Here is a 17,071-nt window from a genome sequence, read left to right as displayed (position 1 = left end):
TTACTGGGGTTTAGCTTCTTTGAACTACCCAAAGGTGCTCAGGTGCTTTTCGTTTGCTTGCTTATTTTTTTAGGAATAAAATACCTGAAGGAAGTCTTTTACAGAATAATATTTATGCTAAATAAGAACCCCTCAACTTAAGGTATTTCAGCAGGTATTCAAGACTGGAAATTTGGCTTAAACTTGAAGTTCAGCAGGTGTTTGAGTGCTTTCTTCAGGTCAGCTGGATTTAAATTTAAAGTCTAGAGAGGGAGGGCTGTGGTCAGATGGCAGCTGAGGTACACAGGTGTTAATCACCCTAAATCCCATTTCAGCCTCTGCTCTCTTCACAGGGATATGCAGCTGTGGTACCAGCTCAGAACTGAAGAACTGGAGCACATGCAAGCTGCTTACTTTGGTGTTAAGGGAAGAAACAATAACAACAACAACCAGAAACTCAGGAATAAACCTGTATTTGCTGACGTGACTAAAGTGGCATATGATAACCAAGGCTTCTACAGGTAAGGCTGGCCAAATCCACAGGGAAGGGTCAAATCCACCCAACATCTGTCATCTGTTGGGTGGGTTTGTTGAACAGATTTTTTTAGAAGGAGGATTCCTCTCAAATGCATTTTAAAGGGATGCCCCTGAGGAGGAGCTGATGCCAGGGCCACCTCCCTCCTTACAGCTTCTTCCCCCCCAAGCAGTGCTTGGTTAAGCCTGGTCTGCAGGGGAGGTTGTGCCAGGTTACCTGGAGAGAGGTTTTTAATTGGCTTTGTTAAACTGATGCTAAACTGCATCAGGGAAATCACAGCTCTGGGTTGGTCGGTGGCATCAAGGTCCAGCTTGCTTAGGAAAGGAGCTCAGGAAAAGGGCACCTGGGGCTGTGGCACCAATCAAGGTGAGCACTGAGCATCTCTGCTTGTCCCTGGGTGACCCCAGCACTGCCCTGAGGAAGAGTGGTTTGTATCAGGGTGTGCAGGGCAAGTCCTCAGGGGCAGTGCATGGAAATGTCCTCTCTGAAACACAGAGCATCACTGGGGGTGAGACAGGTGCTGCTTGTGTCAGTTCCAAATCACCTCTGAACATATCCAGATGTGGTACTCTGGCTGTGTTGCTGACAAAAGAAAAACAGGGAAATCAATACATAGTCAGGGCTAATCACTGTTTTGCTGTTACCATTTATATAAACATGTGTCATCCTGTCTTTTATGTCCTTTGGGCTCTACTTTGTTGTCATGTACAATAATATACAGCTCAATCCATGTTTAGTTTTAATTCACTGCTCACTTGCTCAGCTTCTGTGTGCAGCAGTGACTGTGATTTGTAGTGGTTACTTGCAGAAAGCAATTTTATGCAGATTATAAACCTCCTTCCATGTCACAGTGCAGCTGGAAATGATATTCAAATGGAGCTTTTGCACAGGAGTCTGATGGCTGCCTAATCAATTTCTGGCTTCGGGTCATTTCAGGAAGATGTATAAAGCTAATTAAATGGTGATTATAACCTAAGCAGTTTCTAGAAGACTCGGGATGCTATTTTTAGTTTTGGGGAGCTTCAGTCTGCTATAATGTTTTGTATAAGTGTAATATGCTGTTAAAATAGTATGGATGAGCTTAGAGAAGGCTGTAAGAAGGTTAAGGCTCTGCTGGAGCCTCAAGCCCCTTCTGGGCACTCCCCTGCATCACTCCTGGAGCAGGAGCTGCTGGGTTATGATTGCCAAATTCTACATGGTTTTTCTGAACTGAAAGTAGCAGAGAATACACAATTCCTCTGGATAAGCAGACTCCCTCGGGCCAGAAATCAACAAGTTTAGTTTTTCTTTAGACAGCTGGAGAGTGTATAAACTGCAGTGGAGAGTTGCAGGGGGAGGAAGGACTGGCAGCTCTTTTTTGCTGTGTTAAATACCACTGCACATCCCCACCTCTTGGAGTCTCCTCTTCACCAAGGAGCAGGCAGAGGAGATGAGCTCCTGGCTGATCACCAGCTAGAACAAAGATCAGCTGGGAGGGAAGGTGTATTCCTCTGTCCTTGCCAGAGCCAAAAGTCTGTCTGCTTTGTGTGTAGGGAGTGGGTGCCACTCCTAATCAGCAATGGAAATGGCTCTGAAGCTCTTACAGACCCTAAAAACCTCTCAGAATTGCTCTAGGAGCAGGGGTGACCCTTTTTTAGCTTGTACTCAGTTCCCTTTCTTCACTCAAATAAGATCTCTTTAGTCAAGGTGAGTTAAAAGTGCTGATTTCTACTGCTTGGTGGTGTTAAAGGGATCTGTGTTTGAGATCAGATGTGGGAATTCTGCTACCCTGTTTCATGCCAGCTCTTGAAGACAACAAATGCTCTGCCAGCTTTGTGCTTCATTTGCAAGACTTGTTATTTTGTGTGCAGTGAATTGGGCTGTTTCCCCACCCTGTGCACACCCAGCAGGACAGGGCAGGCAAATCCCTGGGGAGGTGCAAACACAAAGCTGGCTGATGCTGGGAGGAGCAACGTGGAAGGAAGGACACGTTCACCACCTGGATTATTTCTGCAGTGCCTTTCTCTGTTTGCCATGGACATGTTTGCAGCCTCTGCTTGAAGGAAATCTCTAAGTGTCTGGGCTTTGCTGTTATAGCACTGATTGTCCAAGGAAATAAATAGAGGTGGTTGGAAAAAAGCAGCAAAACTGAGGAGGGCAAGGTAAGCCCCAAGGAAAGCTTCTGTGTTTTGCTGCATGCATGTGAACCAAACTCTGTCACAAATAAACCAAAAGGTGATTCAACCAAGGAAGGGTCAGACTGGACATCAGGAAGCAACCTGAAGAGGTGGTTCATGCCCCAGGCTTCTTGGTGTTCAAGTGGCATTTGGACAATGCCATTAAAAACACCCTGTTAATTTTGGTCAGCCCTGAACTACTCCTGCAGTTGGACTAGATAATAAGTGTAGGTCTCTTCCAACTGTCCTATCCCATCCCATCCCATTCCATCCCATCCCATTCCATCCCATCCCATTCCATCCCATCCCATTCCATCCCATCCCATTCCATCCCATCCCATCCCATTCCATCCCATCCCATTTTATCCTATTTTTGTGTTGATATTTCTGCCATTTGGAGGAATGTGTACAAAGCACCAGTAGACACCTGAGCAGCTCAGAGTTCCTGCTTGGTTTTCCTGATGCAGATCTCTCCTGGGAAGCTCAGGAGGCTGCTGGTTTCCTCCCTGCCCTTCCTGGGGTGCAGGACACGTGGGGGGCTCTGATGCATCCTCAGGAAGTGGCTCTGCAAGCCACGGTGAAGGGGAGGATGGGTGATGCCCTTGTCTGAGAAAGGAGTGGGTGGAGGCTTGGCAATTTCTGCCATTTTTAAGGTGGCATTTCCTTTTCTTAGAGAAACCTGTGTTGTGCTGCTGCTTCCTGTAACACATGAGGTATCTGGAAGAATGAAAACTCTTCGACCCTTGATCCTCTTGAGTGTATCTTACCCTATTTTTGACTAGGAAGGGATGTAGGTCATGCTGCTTTGCAGACTTAATTGAAATAGATTTAGAGATTAACTGGAGATTAACGTTTTGATTCACCACTTAGAGGATCAAAACTACTGTAAGAGCAAAGAAAATAAAAATCCAATTCTCTCAGGGAAGCCAATATAAAATAAAGGAAAAAGACAGTTCTTTCAGGCTGGGAAGATATTTGTGGTGGTTTGTAAGGCTGTCATCTGTTGCAGTGATGTTTCAATGTGCCCACAAGGTCTCTTTGGCTGTAAGAAGGTGACATAATGTGGATGCTGGTGTATGGAAGTTATAAATAATGTAGAAACCCAGCTGCTGGACAGCAGAGGCTCCAGTGTGCTGTTCTGGACCTGTCTGCCACAAAATGAGAGCTTTTATCCTTCATGTTCAAAGCAGGGAACTGATGTAATTACTGTAGAGTGTTGCAGGGAAATTTTAGGGGCAACTCCTCTAATTATAAAGAGCCCCATTCTGGCTTCTCAGCTGCTCAAACAGATTGCTTTAAAATGCTGAGAAATAGGTCTGCAAGTACCTGGGATCATTAACTGCAGTCACTGCTGAGGCCACCTCTTTCATTTGGATGTAAGGAGTCATAATGAGGATAAAAATACCCTTTTTTTTAGCAGAAAGTCTTATATGCATGAAGTGCAAGGCTTTACAACATATTTGCTCTTTTATAATATTCAAAGAGCTTTTTGAGCAAGGAAAAGCCAAGTTACAAGGTGTGGGGCTGCTGGGAGGGACCTTGTTTTCCCCCACGTTGCTTCTCAGAAGTGTAGAGCATGGAGCAGAGATATCAGGGTGCTGCTGGAGACAGAGGTTTGGGGCAGATTAGCTGCAGAAAAGGGTCTGTCATCTCTGGGGAGGAGATTAACTGCAGCTCTGGGCTCTGGAGGTAGAGGAGAAATGGGCAGAGGCTGTGCTGGGAGCAGCCCTGGCAGCCTCACCAGGGCCTCAAATCCCTAAATTAAGTTTAAGTAGTAGTTTTAAGATTGAAAAGGCTTCCCAGCCCTGCATGAGAAAGAAGCCAGGACAGTTGGCATCATTCATCCAAAGTGAGAGCTCTTCCTCAAAGTGGCAGAGAGCTGCAGGAGCAGCAGAGGAGCCAGGGCTGGAAACACCTGAATGCCTTTAGGAGGTTGTTTGTTTTTTTGTTTGTTTTTTTGTTTTTTTTGCAAAAAGGTGTATTTCTGAGTATAACAGGTGTGTTATTTCTGAGCCTGTTCTTTTCTGATGCAGAATAATACCTGACCCTGCAGAATCCTTTGCTGGAGTAATTGCTTGGGCACCAGCACTCAGGATGAGCATCCCTCTGCCATCCCACACACATCCCAGCCATGTGGAGAGTTGGATGCTCAGGTGGCAGGGCAGGCAGGTTGTCCTCTGCCCCATGACAGCCACACCACCAAATACCAGTAAAGAAAAGCTTAGGGACAGCTGTGCCAGCTGCAGCCCAGCCATGGCAGGGGGCTTGGAACTGGATGATCTTTCAGGCCCTTTCCAACCCAAACTGTTCTGTGATTCAAGCAGTGGAGGTGAATCCCAGTGAGAAAGGATCTCCAAGAACCTGGTGATGAGTGGGTCCCCCCACATGGACCCCAGGGAGTGTGGGGTGCAGGTGGGTCAGGGTCAGGGCTGGTTGGGATCCCTGCCTGGAGGAAGGAGAAGGAGCTCCAGCAGCTTTACTGGGGGCTCTCAAAGTGAAAGAGCAGCCTCCTCTTTTCCATTCAGTAGTCCTGGCTGTTGGGTGAAATCCTAAAAACATCCAGCAAAACCATTGTGAGAGCAAACAGCCAACCCTTTTTGGTGTGCAAAGGCCTGAGCACTCCACTCTTTGAGCCTCAGCATATTTATAACTCTGAGCCATAGCATATTTATATTTATATATTTATAAAAACTCAGCGTGCACAGAAAAATTGCTGCCCCAGGAAGAACACAGGCAGCTAATAATAAGAGAAGGCTGAGAGAGATGGGTTCTGTCTGCACTGACTTCCTGATTTTGGTAAGAAAAAGCCACACCTAAGGAAGCCTCTGTTTTCATTGCTTTTTCAGCATAACAGTCCTGTAACCCATCTTGGAATAGGCACTCTGTGGATTGAGGGTTATTTTCCAATGGAAAACGGATGGTCCAGTATTTTCCACACTCAAGGAATTCAGCTGTAGGCTTTGCTCCTTTTCAGCCTCTGTCAGCTAAGATGGCAAGCAGAAAGAAACTAATCCAGCTCAAAAAGACATCTAAAGAGCAACAAAGAAATGTGAGGGTTTTTTTCCCCCTACAAAAGCATTTGGAAGAAGTTGTGCATTCCAATTTTGGCCTGTTTTGAGGTGAATTATTTTACACAGCTCTAGGCCAAGTGATAAAGCATTCTCTATGAAGTTGCTGATCTGACTGCAGGAGAGAATCAAATGGAAAAGTCCATGTCTCTGAGGGTCTGAAGTCCTCCTTTCAGATACCCACTTACAGGTGGAGCATATTTTCAAGAAGAAAAAAATCCCTTCTGCAGAGAACCAGGCATTCTCCCACAGAAGATATTTTTAGTACCTGAATTTTTTGTGCCAGAGCCTTTCCTGACTGCAAGATGCATTACCAGTGAACCTGACAAAAAGCAAATAAGGACAATTCAGCAACAAAGATGTCCAAGTGAAAAGGTTTTGCAAAAAAACCCAAAGGCAGCATGCTCTTAGGGGAGGCAACACAGTATTTTCAATCAGTCAGTCCAAGAAATCACATGCAAGGTTGGTGACATTAGCTCAGAGCTTTGGCCTCCACATGAAAATGAAATGTGTTTCCATTTTCTCTTTGATTTAGTGGCTACAATGGTTGAAATTTTCCACTACCTTGTGTAAGGGGTTGCAGGGATGGTGCAAATCAGAAGCTTGTGTTGCTCTAAAAAATGTTCCTGTCTGGCCAGGCTGGCTGAGGAGCGTGGCTGCAAGCCAGGGGACCTCCAGGCAGCATGGACAAGATGGGATGGGACACTTGGCCACATCCCTGCCTTCCCTTCTGGCTCCTTGAGGGCACTTCCCCACCTATTTTTCCTGTCTGAACACTTAAGTAGAAGATACTAAAAAGATAAAGTGTCTGATGCCCTTCTACTAGCAGAAGGCCATGATGTAGTTTTATCACACCCAAAGGAGACACTTTAATAGATACTCATGCTGAGGCCTACTGCTGCACACCTTGATGGAAAACATAGAAAGAACAAGAAAAAACCCAAACAGAACACCTAGAATGAGAGCCAGGAGATGCATCAGTGGGAGAACTAAGGGGGCAAAACATCCTCTGCAGCAGTGAGTTAGTATTAAGACCTGGGAAAACCAATTTATCTGGCTGCTTTTGTAGGTCAGCAGTCTTGCCAGGGAGCTGGACCCTTCAGTCCATGCATTTTCCTTTCCAACTGGCCTTGCTGACTGGAACTGTCCCTGTTGGTCTAAAATCCCAGGCATGCAGAGCTCTGTGCTGTACCTGTGTGGGATGGTTTGCACTGTGGGCTCAAACCTCTGCAAGGTTCTGACACTGCAGGATGTGGCATGGATGCTCCCAGGCTGCAGAGGAGATGCAGGACCCATCATCACAGCCACATTTAATATTTTTCTACATGAAGCATGCAGTGAAAGGGCTGCAAATAGCAAATGACCTGTTTGAGGCACTTAATTCATGCAGTTCCCTGCCCATGGGGTGTGTGGTTGTGAGGCACTTAGGAGCTGAAGGGAGGAGACCCAGCACAGCAGAGGGGCAGATTTGCTTTTCAAGCTTTTACAGAGATGTTCCCCACCCTGTGAGTTGTCTGTCCCACCTTGAGCTTCTCTATTGGTGGAGGGGTGGTTATTACTGTGCCCTCGGTTCCCCATCACCACCTTTCAGACACTAAAATCTTCCACCCCTTTTGACACGCACGTTTCAGAGAAAGAGCAGGCAGGGGAAGTGAGCTGTGGTTTCTTCTGGGGGCCCTGTCACAGAGGGTAGGATAGCTGGGTAGGATAGCTGGCTGCTAAATTACACCAATTTCTGCATTTCAGTCTTAGTTGTCATCGCAACGAGTGCAGAGGGTGTGTGCAGAGCACCATGTGCTTTCAATAAAGCTCCTATTATTGTTTTCATCGTGCTCCCATGATTACCCCCAGCTCTGGTACAATGTCATCAGACAGCCAGCAACAAAGAATTCCCCTCCTCTCCTCCAGGATCAGAGCCTTTTCTCAGAGGCAGCCTCCCCACAGCTTGCAGCTCTCATGTCATGTTGTCCCCTCCAGCCACCCCAGCTCTCAGCTCAAACAAAGCAGAACCCTTGTGGACCCTCTAGAAGGTGCTGACTGATGCTAGGGGGGCTGTTTGTCTGCCCAGATGGGAGTTCTGACTTTATCTGTCCACTCAAGTCTGTCCTCAGCTGCCCTGTGTGGGCTGCTCAGCCTCTTGCACCCCGGGGGGGGCACTTTGTGCTTCCAGATAAGAGCACAGGGAGGTCCTCTAATCCCCTTCCTGCAAGGTTTTGAAGCAGCCCAGCTGGAAACTGGAGTTAAGGAAAGCTGAGGAGCTTGGAAAAAAAAAAAAAGTCACACGTTTTCAGGATAAAAGCACCAAGTGAAGGCTGAGTCTGCCTGATACCCAGGTGTGCAGAGCAAGCCTGGGGCACAGGCATCTTGTCACCTCCACACTCCAACCCTCTGAACACCTCTGCCTCTGCTCTAGGTGAGACTGTCCCCTTCACTGTCCCCCTGGCACAGGGGGATGGATGCTCCCAGGCTGCAGAGGAGATGCAGGACCCATCATCACAGCCCCTGCAGTCAGGGCTGACTGCTCACACCTCATCCAAGCCTTGTTTCATAGAATCACAGAATGGGCTGGGTTGGAAGGGACCTCAGAGCTCATCAAGTCCAAGCCTTGCTCCACTCCCCCCGTGGTTCCCAGCCCATGGCACTGAGTGCCACATCCAGGCTCTTTTGAAATATCTCCAGGGATGGAGAATCCACCCCTTCCCTGGGCAGCCCATTCCAATGTCTGAGCACCCTCTCTGCAAAGAATCCTTTCCTAATAGCTGAGGCTCTGCCAGGGGAGGTTTAGGTTGGATATTAGGAAAAAATTCTTTAGTCTGTGCCCTCTTATCCTACTGATATCTGCCTGACCCCCCCCTGGCTCCAACCTCCTTTCAGGGAGTTGTAGAGAGTGATGAGGTCTCCCCTGAGCCTCCTCTTCTCCAGCCTCAACACCCCCAGCTCCCTCAGCCCTTCCTCACAGGACTTGTGCTGGATCCCTTCCCAGCCTCCTTGCTCTTCTCTGGACCTGCTCCAGCACCTCAAGCTCCTTCCTGAGCTGAGGGGCCCAGAACTGGACACAGGACTCAAGCTGTGGCCTCCCCAGGGCTGAGCACAGGGGCAGAATCCCTTCCCTGGACCTGCTGGCCACGCTGTTCCTGAGCCAGCCCAGGATGCTGTTGTTTCAGTCAATACAGGTGTAACAGTGCCCGAAATGGGAGGAGGAGAAGGTTGCTGGGCCAGGGGATGGTTGTCCCCTCAGTGCTGTTTCAGGCTGGGTAGGTGCAGTTGCACAATGCAGAGCTTGATAGGAGAAAATATGAGAATGAGATGAATCCTGCCTAGGTAAACTATATTTATTGCACAATAGCCAGAATACCTGCATTTGAACTCTAATCCTGGCAGGGCTGTTTGCAAAACATGCAAAAACTTCCTCCCAGTTCTTCTCCCTGTGCACGTTCTTTTGATTTGATTTTTATTTTGGAACTGTTGACTACCACCTCAGGAAGATGGAACTGAGTTCCTTGTACTACAAAAAAAAACCAAAAAAAACCCCAAAACCAAAAAACCCCACAAAGACCCCAATAGTAAGTATCTCAGAAATTTTTCTTTCATCAGGGGGATCTGCAGCATTACCCCATGATGTAGCTGCTGCCTCCTGATGGGAAGCCCCAGGGGTGCTCAGGCACACAGATAGCACCAAGATGAAAAGGCACAGAGTACAGATCAATACACAATGGGGAAAGCTACCAGGCTGTTTTTTTGTTTTTTTGTTTTTTTTTGGAGAAAGAGGTGAGTTTGTTCTTGTGCAATTTACAGATGAGTAAATCCTGCTCAGCAGAGCACCTCTGTGATGAGTATGTTCTGAGTGCACAGCTCCTTGTGGCAGCAGTGGGGTAAGATGCCTCTACACTACCTACCCCATAGCTGGTGCCCCAAATAGTTTGGTGATGCAGCTTTCCAGTGCAGAGTAAAACTGATTCTCCTTTCCAGGGGAGATGTATTTGTGGCCTGGTTTGCTTGGCATTGCTCCCTGTTGCTCCCCTGTGTGTGTGTCAGCATTTCTGCTGGATGCAGCTGCTGCTTCCCAAGCTGCTTTCCCTGGATGGAAGGGTCAGAGCTGGCTGTGGGGCTGCAGGGTGCTGACCCAACACTGGGGGTTCCAGGGGGGGCCCTGGGAGCTGGGGGGCCCCCAGGGAGGGTCAGACAAGCAACCTGAGAGATGCTGCTGGGGGAGAGGTGATGTTGTACAAAGTGTGGGGTCAGGCAGTAGCCACGGGGCCAGTCGGGGTCTGGCACAAGGCAGGCTGTGCCTGTGCTCCTGGGGCAGCTCTGCAAAGGAGCCCTCCCAGCTTCACCCTGCTGAGCCCAGCAGTGCTCTGGCAGCTGAGCAAGGATTTGCCTTCTGCACCACTCTCAGTGTTCCTTTGGGTGTTCTTAGTAATATCCTCCAGAAAGTGTGACATTACCTCCCCTCCTCTGATGAAAAACCAACAAGCAGCACCTGCCCTAGCCCCAAATAAAACCAACTTCACAAAGCTTTTCAAGGGATGCACCAGCTTTTATGGAGACCCAATTATTTACACATTTATTATTTATTTACATTTACACGTTTATTGTTTACACAATTATTTACCCCACTGCTGCCCACTGGGTTTAATGCTGGGAGGAGTCCATACATTACAAGTTGTCTGCAGAGTGCCTGATGTGCAAATAAACTGGATTGGAAGGGTCTGTGTCTTCACCAGAGCAAATGGAGCAAAAATAACTATTTTTTTTCATGCTTCCAGGTTCCAGGAGGAGTGGACTCGGGACACCAGAGCTCCAGAGTGCTGCAAAGATGAGGAGCATCTGCCAGGGTTATCCAGGAGCAGCAGAGTGCCTGTGAAACTGGGGGTACTGGGACACAGCACTGGGGCACCCACAGTGAGTGCCATACATGTTGTTGAAGTCTATGGACATAAGGATGGTTGTAGCAGACCAGGCTGTCAGATACCTGCATAGCTGGGGTCTGAAATACAACCACTCCTCTGGACCAAAATGAAAAATTGGATAAAAAATAATGTGCCTTAAAGACAACATGGAAAGTTAATTATTCCTATGAATTTGCAAATTTTCTACATTCTGAGATAGTTATTTAACAGAAATGCTTCAAGGTCTGATACAAATAAAGAACTGAGTGCTGGGAACAGCAGTCTGTAGCCATTCCTTGTGGTGTGACCATGGCAAAAGCAGAATATCATTCTCATGGAAATCTGGAGAGAAGTGGTACCAGGTTGGATCCTCGCCTCATACAAACTCACTGATGATAACTCCTCACTCAACTGCAAGCAGTGCTTTTTGAAGCATTTCAGAATGAGAAGCTCCCCTTACTTTTGCACAGTAGCATGCTAGAACTTCAATAAAGTCTTGTTTTTAACTAAAAATCCCCCATTGCTTTGGATCAGGAAGGCCTTTTTGTTCAATTCCTCTGCTCCAATCCACCAGCCAAGGTATTTTTTTTCTTGGTTTGTCCATTTTGGATAGTTAAGTAAGTGATGTAGCTCTTATTCTGCTGCTCATGTGCACACACATATATCTTAGAGGTACAACATAGTTATTTTTGCCCAAGTGGAAGCCTTATTTATACATCTGTCATCAGCTAACAGGTGTTGTCATATTCCTGTCATCATGGAAATATGATCTCATAGCAGGCTCCAGTAATTGTTTAGTTGGTGGTGGGGTTTTTTTTCCCACTTGCTACGAATCAGGTCTCATCTTTAGGCCTTCAATTCTAAAGTTTCAGTTTTGAAATTCAAATTTTTGTAGCTTGCTGGCAAGCCTAGAAATGCTCTGTTCCATCCTGAGATGGCAGAGATCAACAACACATGCTGGATTGTTTTTTTGGGTTGTTTTTTTTGTTCCTGTTAAGCTCAGTTCTTCCACACATCACACTTGGCTGCACCCCTGCAATATCTTAATATCTGAGAGTCAGGACATTGTCCTTTCCAACACTCATTCCAGTGAGGTTCTCAATTCATTAAATAAATACTAGCCCATGTTTATCAGGATGTATTTGGTATTTCTGCACAAAGAGAACCATTTTGCCTGCAGCTTTTCAGCTGTACCCAGATGCTCTCCTGCATCCCCTGGGCAAGGTTTGGTCCCAGCTGCAGAGAGGTCAGGCTGGGTGTGAGGAGATGCCCAAGAGGAGCCAGCTGGAGCCCCTGGCAGCCTGGAAAAAGGGATGGAAAGCTGTGAAATCCCCATCCCAAGCCCTGCTTGCAGTGCCAGCAGTCTGGCAGGAGGGCTCTGTCCATAAGGAAAGGACTCCTGGGGCAGCAGCAGCCCTGGAAGTTTGCAGGTGAATGAAAATAAAAGCAAACCATGGCAAAGAAAGAAGCAAAGGCTGGGAAAACTGGGCCAACACCTGAGATGCTGCTGCATGAGGCTGGTACTTTGGAATTAAAAGTGAAGAAGTTACAGACTTGCCACATAATAAGAGGTACAACTCATAGTGCTCATGGGACTAATGGTTCACATTTTTCAGAAAAGGAGGAAGAGCAGGAGGATGAGGGAAATGGACTTCAAAAAGGCAGCTGTTGACAGACCAAAATAACAAGTACAAAGGATCTATGCAGAAACCATCTGATAGATGGAGAGCAGGAGAGCTGGAAGTCACTCCCAAGGACTGCTTGAAGTCAGGCAAACCCGATGCAGCAAAAATCTGATACAGCTCCCTCAGGAGCTCCTAGGACATGAAAATCAGAGTGGTAAACCCCAAAAAGTGGAAATGTGGGGAATGACTGAGGAGCTGCAGAAAAATTGGTGAGTGGAGATGTTCAGGAAGGTAAGGAGTACCTGTTCAGAGGGAGGGAGAAATACAGCAAAAAAGGGAAATGGATGAAGAGAAAACAGAGTGGAAGAAACAGGGAGCTGGTGTGGTTTAACCCCCCCCCAGCAGCTCAGCTCCCAGTGATGGGGAGAGAATGGGAAGGGTAAAAGTGAGAAACCTCCTGGGCTGAGATCAAGGCAGCTGAAAGGTGAAGCAAAAGCTGCAGACACAAGCAGAGCAAACCCAGGGGTTCCTTCCCTCCTTCCCATGGCAGGCAGGTGTCCAGCCAGCTCCAGGACAGCCAGGGACAGCTCCACACCCAACAGGGACTTGGGAAGCCAAATGCCATCACCCCAAACATCCCCCCCTTCCTTCTTCTCCCCCAGCTTTATCTGCTGAGCAGATGTCCTGTGCTCTGGAATGTCCCTGTGCTCTGGAATGTCCCTGTGCTCTGGAATGTCCCTGTGCTCAGTGGGGATCAGCTCTCCTGGTCCTGTCCCACTCCCAGCATCCTCACTGCTGGGCTGTGGTGAGGAGAAGAGAAAGTTTTAACAAGGAATCCATCTCTGCATGATCAGTGCTGTTCCCAGCACAAATCCCAACCCAGACCCATACCAGTGACTGTGAAGAAAATGAACTCTGTCCCAGACAAAGCCAGGACAAGAGGAAAACTAGAGGCAGGGTGTTTCTTGGGAAAAGCCAAAATGGACCCAGTGATGGCAACCACTGAATCTCTGCTTTGGCTCAGGCATCACTAGGAAGCTCACTGAATAGTGCAGTGAGTTTTAGGAAACTCTGGAGGGACAAGAGAAATCTTAGAAGAGGGGGAAGGGCAAGTCTAACTTGAATAAGGGGAGAGCAGAGAACCTCAGGGAGCACCAGGATGAAGGGGCTTCTCTGGTACTCAGAGAGATCCTAGGACAAGTGATTAAACCATCAGTTTGTAAAGCCAGCATGGCTCAACCCACAGGTAAAGTTTAGGCATGGGGGGAACTGGTCTTTTATACCAGTAAGGTCATGCCTGACTCACAAAGCAGCCTCAGTACAGGTGTGGAGGGTGGCTTGGTCACACCTGATCCTGCCTCTCTGCACCCCTTTGGTGAGTGCACCCCTTTTTGGAATGCCCTTCTTCCACATCTCTGTGATGATGCTAATGAGATTTCATTATTTAGCCCCCTGATGCTTGAATTCTATTTTTGGACTTTAAAATGCAGTAGCATGATTGCAAGCCACTGAGTGAACTAAATTCACTTGTTGGGATGTCTGAGTGAACACCCTGGCTGGGAAGGGAGCCCAGCCCAGTGAGGACAACCTGAGTGTGATGGTCACAGCAAACCCTGGGGGTGACAGGGACACAGAAAGTGGCAGAGGAGGGAGGTGAGTTTATTATCTGTGTGCAAGAGCATGGGGCTGCTGTCATGTGTTGGGGCATCTAACATGAGGTGGCAAAGTTACAACAAGGAAACAACACCCATAGTGTTTGTGTAAGGCTGATGGTTCCCTCTGGGACTGGGCTACACCCCCTGGACTTGGCTTTATTGTAAACCTTATTGTCAGAAGGAAAGTAAGTGCTGTGCAGGAAGGAGGTGGAAGCAGCAGAGGGTCTAAAATAGACATTTAAAAACTTGTAGTTATGAAGTTAACCCTTAAATGTTTGCCAGATAGTGGTTTCAAATGGATTCAGGCTCCCAGATCTGCTACAGGAGCTTTGCATCCCCTGGTGTACTTTACATAACTGGTGGCTTGCACTTACAGAACAAGTTAAAAAGGTACAAACTGCATAAACAAGCACAAGACAGCCCCCTCCCTGCTTACAATTTATAAGGGGATAATTTATAATAAGGGATGCTTACAATTTAATTGGTGGATGTTACATTATGGCAGGGTAATTCACAGATTTAAAAATGGGCAGCAGTGTTGATCAGAGCAGTTGCTGCTCTGCATCCCCTCAGCCTGGGTTTGGAAATGGTTTTCCCAGAGCAGGCACTGCTGGGGCTTTGCTGGGCCCCTCCTGGAGTTTTGTCTGGCTGCAGAAAAGGACTGGTTTTAAGATCTTATGCTCAGTAGTAAATGTTCTCTGAAACAAAGGGGAGATTGCATGTGCCATGCTGGAATCCTGGAGTGCCCTGTCCTGGGAAGTGCCAGGTACTCCACACAGGGACCCCCTGGACCCTGCACCCACAGCACTGACTCCTTACAGAAATATCTCCTGGGGGGTCCCCTGCTTGTGTTTGTGGGGTGTCACAGGGTCTCACGTTACCAGATCCTCTGACTTTTGTCACAAGTCTAATGATATTTCTTATTTTCTTTAAGCCACAAGTGGTAGAGTTGGATGAATATGTGAAAATCACAGATTCTGTTTAAAAATAAGTGTCTCACACTTGTGCTTAAAGGAAGAAGTTTCAGTTCTGAAGTGTCAAACAACAGAAAAAAACGTCTTTTCAGTTTCTTTGGTGGTAATGATGTGATTTGGGGGAGGCCTCTCTCATGATTCACAGATACTTGAAGCTGTGCTACCTTAAGATTGCATTTTGGTCTGGATGGAGCCATGAATCTTGGGATGGACACCAGAGTACCTGCAGTCAAGTTGGCATGGCTTTCAGGAAGCCTTCCACATGGATTTTTGGCTTTGCAGGCTTTCTCCTGGACACCACCCCCTCGGATATTATCCTGGAAGTCTCCAGAGATGCTGTTTTCTTCACCATGCTCTGCTGCTCTCAGTCTGATCCAATCCTGTCCCCCTAAAAGTGATGCAAGGGGGACACAGTGATCTGTGTCACCCTTCAGGAAACTGGGCAGCTTAACTTTTTCTATTTACTTGTTCAGGTCTGTTATGAAGCCACAGCTGACAGAGCCAGTGTTGAAATGCTCCCTGTTGTATTCCATTGGCCATTTCTCCTGTCACTGCACCCAGAAGGTATCAGCTGGAGGGAACACTGGGGAGTCCCAGCACCCTGTGTCTCAGTGTTTCCAAAGCCTGTCTCCTCCATTCCTGATAGCTGGGGCTGCTGCAATGCTGGAAACACGGATCTGCTCTGGCACAGCAGCCAGCAAGGCAGGGAAAGGTCATTGGGTGTAAATGACACCAAATTGTGTGCGTCAGGACCAGAAGCAGAGCAGAAGCAGCTTACCCTCTGGATCCTTAAGCACGTGTGTGCTCAGGCTGCTCATGTGTTTCAAGGTCAAGGCTGTGTGGAAAGGGATATTCCCCCAGGAGAAATGTTGCATCCATGAGCTGGGGGGCTGTGGTGGCTCCTAATCCATCCCCAGCCTCCGGCCTGCCATGGATCAAGGAGGTGGATTGCCTGCTGCCTGCATCCCCTCCTCTCTGTCCTTCCTGGCTCCCTGAGCTGGCAGGGTGATGACTTCCAGGTGAGGACACTGGAGGCAAAGGGCTTTGTTCTTTCCCTGAAGCTCTGCTGAATATCTGTTTGCCAGCTGGTTTAAAATTTTTGCAGTGCTAATTTTCAAACAAATATGGTGCAAATAACAAAAACGTGCAAAACTTAAGGATACATTCGATAATATAATGCCCTTTTAAAACAATCTAGAAACTACTCAAACCACTCAATTAATGAATCAAACAGGTTGATACATTCAATGTTGTAATGCCCTTTTGAAATAATCTAAAAACTATTCAAACCACTCAATTAACCACCTGTTCTAAGGGGAGGATGCTCAAATGGCTTTATTTGCTTCCTGCCTTCCGAGAATCTCAATGCTTTGAATTTTATTTTTTTCCAAAAAAGAGAAGTTGAATATTTTTTCTTGTGTGAGTAATTTGGTTTGTATTTTACAAAGGCTCAGATATTGAGCTAATTGTGAGTTAGAACATGTGAGGCTGGCTGTTTATTATCCCATGTACAACCTACCAGCCAACACAGTAACTTCTGCATTATTTATCAGTATTATTTATGGTAAATATACAAGGGCTTATTCTAGATGCTGACTTCTCCATTGTCTCAGGAACATGAGGTACTCAGTTTTTTCATCCTCTTTTGTTTTGCCAACACCATCAAAATTTCCAAGGATGGAGTGTCATACAGCAGAATCTGGGTGTGTATAATTAATGCTTTTGAACTGAAAAAGAGTGAATTCAGACTAGATATTGGGAAGACATTTTTTGGTAAAAGGTAATTCACTTGAAATAAACACAAGAAGTTAAAATAGGGGATTTCCAGACCTAGCTATAATTTCACCCAAGTCACATCTAATGAACATCTAGTGAATAGTTTGGCTTAGCTGGCTGGGAATAAAGAGCTGAGACCTTGCAGCACAGCTTCTACCTTTGTATTTGGAGTCAGAGAGCTGCTTTTCTTCATCTCCTAACCAACAAAGAAATAAAGTATCATTACAGCAAAACCTATAGTGTGGCTTTATAAATAAGACCGTTCTCTATAAATCACCCGTTCTCTAAGTAAAACAATCCTACAAATTATTAGCACACAGAAAAAAAAATCTAAATAATTAAAAATAAAATAAAATTAAAAAAAAAAAATAATTAAAAAACCCCCATCAGTAGGAGTAAACAAAGATCTTGCTT

General features: G+C 46.7%; 1 protein-coding gene across 5 annotated transcripts in view; it reads left to right on the top strand.

The window, feature by feature from the left end:
* Positions 1 to 10,903, top strand: part of SUSD3 (sushi domain containing 3) — a 34,477-nt gene extending 23,574 nt beyond the window's left edge. For 3 of the 5 annotated variants that reach the window (XM_071755341.1, XM_071755343.1, XM_071755339.1), the window contains exons 4-5: positions 315 to 500; positions 10,505 to 10,903. In XM_071755341.1, coding sequence (XP_071611442.1) covers positions 315 to 500; positions 10,505 to 10,718 — 400 coding nt within the window. In that variant the 3' untranslated portion in view covers positions 10,719 to 10,903. The remainder of the gene's footprint in view (positions 1 to 314; positions 501 to 10,504) is intronic. The other 2 variants (XM_071755342.1, XM_071755340.1) reach the window with 1 other exon arrangement.
* The last annotated feature ends 6,168 nt before the right edge of the window (positions 10,904 to 17,071 follow it).

This window comes from Heliangelus exortis, chromosome 12 (genome assembly GCF_036169615.1).
Source record: "Heliangelus exortis chromosome 12, bHelExo1.hap1, whole genome shotgun sequence".
Lineage (NCBI taxonomy): Eukaryota > Metazoa > Chordata > Aves > Apodiformes > Trochilidae > Heliangelus > Heliangelus exortis.
Note: the sequence above shows the minus strand (reverse complement) of the source record. Positions and strands in the feature narration are given on the sequence as shown.